Source organism: Tupaia chinensis, unplaced genomic scaffold (assembly GCF_000334495.1).
Source record: "Tupaia chinensis unplaced genomic scaffold, TupChi_1.0 Scaffold000226_1, whole genome shotgun sequence".
NCBI lineage: Eukaryota > Metazoa > Chordata > Mammalia > Scandentia > Tupaiidae > Tupaia > Tupaia belangeri.
In genome coordinates, this window is record NW_006159701.1 from 5656034 (window position 1) to 5660545 (window position 4512).

The window sequence follows — 4512 nt, forward strand, 5'->3', positions numbered from 1 at the left end:
CCCCCACACAGAAACCCCCCAAAAAAAAAAAAAAAAAAAAAAAAAAAAGAATCGGGGAAAACTTGATGAAGGTAAAGCACTCATCACCTGCCATGTTCTGTGCAAATGGCTGCCCCAGGCAGGATCTCAGTTAATGCTTACGACCCCCCTGTGAGGAAGAAATTACCTACCTTTGAGGCAGGCTTGGTCAGGGAGGGTAAGTAGCCTGCCCATGGTCAGCTACAGGTCACAGAGTTGTGAGGGGCCCCATCCCGACCCTAGCGCCCAGGCACAGGCCTCACCTTGTATTCCCGGAACTTGTTGACGATGGGTTCATGAAGGAGAAACTTGATATCTTTGAGAAGGTAGAAAGTGCGGGCAGCTGTGGAACCCTTGTTAACCTTCTTCTTGTGTTTGGGCTCATGGGGATAAATGCCTTTGAGGATGCACAGCCGCCTGGAAGACAGAAGCCGTTCATCCTGTCAGGAAAGGTATAGAACACTGGCTCTGAGGCTGGGCCTGGAGAGTAACTGAACGGAGTGAACGGGGAAAATGGGCCCGTCCCCAGAGAGCATGCATCTCACACAGGCATCCATCATGAGTTCCCTGGCAAATACATACTGCAGCCCATGGCCTGATAGATAAGGAGGCTGGAGCCTGCATAGCCAGCTACATGGTTCAAGTCCTGGACTCGGAGTCTTGAGAAACATACCAGGTACATGTGTGTACCCACAGTATCCCAGAAGGAGGGAGAAATGGAGGAGAATGGATTGCAGCATGCCCAGGCCCAAGAGGAGGAACAAAGGTCACAAAATTGGACAGAGATGGGTGCATCTGAGGAATGGATGTGTGCCAGGCCAGGTGGAGGTCAGCGCTAGCCTAATGCCAGGGCCCTGCATGGGCCCTAGACAAGTCTGGATCTGACTCCCTGGAATGAGAACCCCTAGTTGCAATATCTGGGTCTCTTCTGCCGCAAGTGAGGGGGTGGGTGGCAAAGACCCAGCCCAATCCAGCTGGCCCATTCTGACAGCCCAGTTCTCTAGCTTCCCCTCAGACCACACCTGACAAAGGGAGACTCACTGAACAAGGCCAGGTAAGAGAGACCTCAAGGCAACTCAGGGAAGACAGGGATATGGCTATTTTCACCATGCAATTCACTGCCTGGGGCACCCCAAAGTCCCCCAATTACAGTTCTCTTCAACCTCACCTGAAGTCAGCCAGGCTCAGCTGCAGCTTCTTCCGGGCTTTATTTCGGGTGATGTAGTTGGTGGCAGAGCCCCGTTCATACTTGGGAAGGAAAAAAAGACAATTCCCATTAGCAACGACTGCAGTGACTGCCACGGAACCCTGGCCATGCCTAAGTCCTAGGGGACTTTCTGTCCAAGTGGCCAAGACACTGCTGGGAGGGAGCCAGCCTGCCTGGGTGGGCACTCCTGTGCTGCCCTTGCTCCTGCTGGCATTGTGGACACACACGCTCCCGTACAATGCGGATGACTAGGTGGCTTCTAGGGATTGGGCACTGTGTCAAGCACTTAGGCAGCAGCTCCAAGTACTGGCCATCACCATCAGAGCTTTCCACATGTTATTTAATTTAACCCCCAACCTTGTGAGAAGGGTGCCACTAGGACCCCCATTTCACATAGGAAGAAGCGAGTTCAGTGAAATAAGCTGCCCAAGGTACACTTTTTTTTCCCCCCACAGAAAGACTTTTCTTTCTTTTTAATCATTTACTTATCTGTATGTTGTGATTTTCAAGTCACCAGGTCTGCGACTTGAACTGCAGTCTGCCATGTGGGAATCCTGCACCTTAAGCACCATACCACCTGCTGGCCCTGACACACAGCATTCTAAGAGTTGGGGCTTAGATTCAAACCCAGGTCTGAGCTCAGAACCTGAACACCAACTGCTGAGTCAGTGTCATCCCTTCTTTTGATCTCTTTCTTCTTTTTAATTGTAACCTCCTCACCACCATGAGGAGACCTTTTAGACAAAAAAGCCCCATGAAATGCCAATACTACAGATATACTCCAGATCTCTACATTATGAGGTCCTGTGGGGGAGCACGAACCACTGTAATATCTAAGACACCTCCATCATCAATTTTTGATCCCTTGGGAGTGATATCATTCTGTTTGACAAACGCATGCTCTAAGCCACACAGTGTCTCCCTTTCCCCATTTATTTATTCAACAGACAGCAAAAGGCCTCTTCCATGTGCAAAGCAGTAAACTGGGTGCTATGAGGACAACAAAGACAAAGGCCTTGTCTCTACCTGCCCCCAAGAAGCCTCTTGCCTTGTGTAACCACCTGATGTCTGCGGTACTAAGATGTTGCCTCAGTTCACATCTCTGGGTCCCAGACAGAGCAGCAGCACACCGTACCACACACTCTACGATGTCTACCAACCATGTTTTTTTCCAAACAAGAGCTTCCTCTGGAATAAGACAGCAAAGGTCTCTATGGCCTGGTCCAGCTGTAAAGAAGCAAACCTACAGCCTCCTCAGGGCTCTGTTCATAAATAACTCCATGGCCATGAAACACACCCTTCACTTATTTTTTTCTTCAAACATGTGCATTTTTTTTAAAAAGAGAATCTGGTCCATGCTAAGTCCTGAGGATACAAAGATGAGTTTAGGCTGCCTCGACAAGTTGAGTTTTCATTAAAAGTGTTTTCTATTGCCCTAGGTTACACATATCTGAAACCAAGATTGTCCTTTTAAATGTTAAGGATGTAAGTAGTTCTCAACAGAGCAATCTTACTTTCCACATATGCGTAAGTGTCAGGGGGAATTCAACAATATCTGCAGACGCTTTTGGCTGTTGAGTGCTACTGGCATCTACTAGGTATTAAGTCTGGGATGTTGCTGAACATCCCACAATGCATATGACAGCCCTCCCTGCAACAAAGAATTATTTGGCCCTAATGGCCAAGATTGTTCTGAAACTCAGCTTTAAAAACTGTTTAAGTGGAGGGACCAACAGGTGACATAATGGTTATGTCGTTGGACTCCCACGCAGTGGACCAGAGTTTGAGTCCCGGACTCAGCAGCTTGAAGCTCATGCCAGGCTCATGTGAGTGCATGCCCAAAATCCTAAGAGGAGAATGGAGGAGAAGGGACTACAGCATGGCCACCACCCCCACCCCCCCCCCGTGGTGGGTGATTTCCCACTTTGTGTCCCTGTCCCTACAGCAAGTGTTCTACCCTATACCAAAAAATCTCTCTTAAAAAAAAAAGTTCTACTCTTTCAACTGAAATGTTAAGTCACAAAGACAATTTCCAAGACAACATTAAAATAAGTATCCCTTGGGACCAGCAGCTGGTATAATGGCTATGTCACTGGACTCTCATGTAGCCGACCACGGTTCAAGTCCTGGACCCAGTGGCTTAAACTCAAGCAGGCGCCTCTGCGTGCATGCCCAAGATCCTGAGAGGAGAATGGAGGAGAAGGAATTGCCGGCGTGGCCATCCCCCCCAGGGGGTGATTTCTCGCTGTCTCTCTGTCTCTTTCTGGCGAGCACATGCGCCCTATAGCAAAAATCTCTCTCAAAAAAAAAAAAAAAAGTATCCCTTTATAGTCTCCCCCTCTATTCCTCCTTGACTTCCTTCACAGTCTATTTAACAATCTGTTATCATTTTGGTTGTTTAAGTGTGTGTTCCTCTTCCCCACTAGAAAGGGTTCAGGGAAGGCAGCGACCACATCTGATTGTTTACAACTTCATACCCAGTATCCGGAACAGGGCCTGCTTTAACTGAAAAAAAAAAAAAAAAAGAAAGAAAGAAAGAAAGAAAAAGAAAAAAAGAAACAGGTCTTAAGAAACGATGCACTCCACGTTGAGGGTGAACTCTGCATAACGCTTACCATCACCCTTTCAGTACACCGAGGTCTCAGGCTTTGGAGGTATTACTATGTAGGGTAAGCTTAACTCCTCCATAGTTCTTTCCGTAAAAACAATCCCAGAGTTAATTCCCGGATTTCACCGGACGACTACTGCCGTCCTCGCCCATCTTCTCCTAAGGGCCTTCTCGCAGCTGCCTCCAGTCGTGCTGATCCTGACTTTCCTATTCTCAAGAAGAGCCGAAGCCTGGAAAAGAACTGGGCTCCGCCACCTCCACTCCCGCACCCCGGGGTCTCTGCCACCCACCTTCTTCTTCTCCAGGCCTCCCATGGCTCCACGTTTAGGGACTAACGAGCTCCGCGCAGAGAGACAGCGCCACTTCCTTCAGCACGTGCCGTGCCCAGGACCCCGAAGGCCCCACAACGCTGATCTGTACGGGCTGTCTAGTTAAGTGCCTGTACGAATGCAGGAGAGGAAAATAGGGCTTTCCTCCTCGATTTTTCTCCAAATCCTTCTTGAGTCTGAGTTATAATCAAATTAAAAAAAACTAACACCGCTGCTTCTAGACCATCCCCACCCGTCAATCGGTTCCAATTTAAATGTTTAAACGACTATGGGCATTCAGGCATTTTCATAGTCACCCTGATATCAATCGCTCACAGTGCGAGCCCCGTTGCATGTTGGGATAGAGAGGG

At 48.6% G+C, this 4512-nt stretch overlaps 1 protein-coding gene across 2 annotated transcripts in view; it reads right to left on the minus strand.

Moving 5' to 3' along the window:
* The window catches only part of PES1 (pescadillo ribosomal biogenesis factor 1), an 18125-nt gene extending 13889 nt beyond the window's left edge, over positions 1-4236 (minus strand). The window contains exons 1-3 of one of the 2 annotated variants that reach the window (XM_006147927.3): positions 4124-4236; positions 1187-1266; positions 282-435 (exon numbers count right to left, since the gene is read on the minus strand). In XM_006147927.3, coding sequence (XP_006147989.1) covers positions 282-435; positions 1187-1266; positions 4124-4147 — 258 coding nt within the window. In that variant the 5' untranslated portion in view covers positions 4148-4236. The remainder of the gene's footprint in view (positions 1-281; positions 436-1186; positions 1267-4123) is intronic. The other variant, XM_006147926.3, reaches the window with a different exon arrangement.
* Positions 4237-4512: the final 276 nt, after the last annotated feature.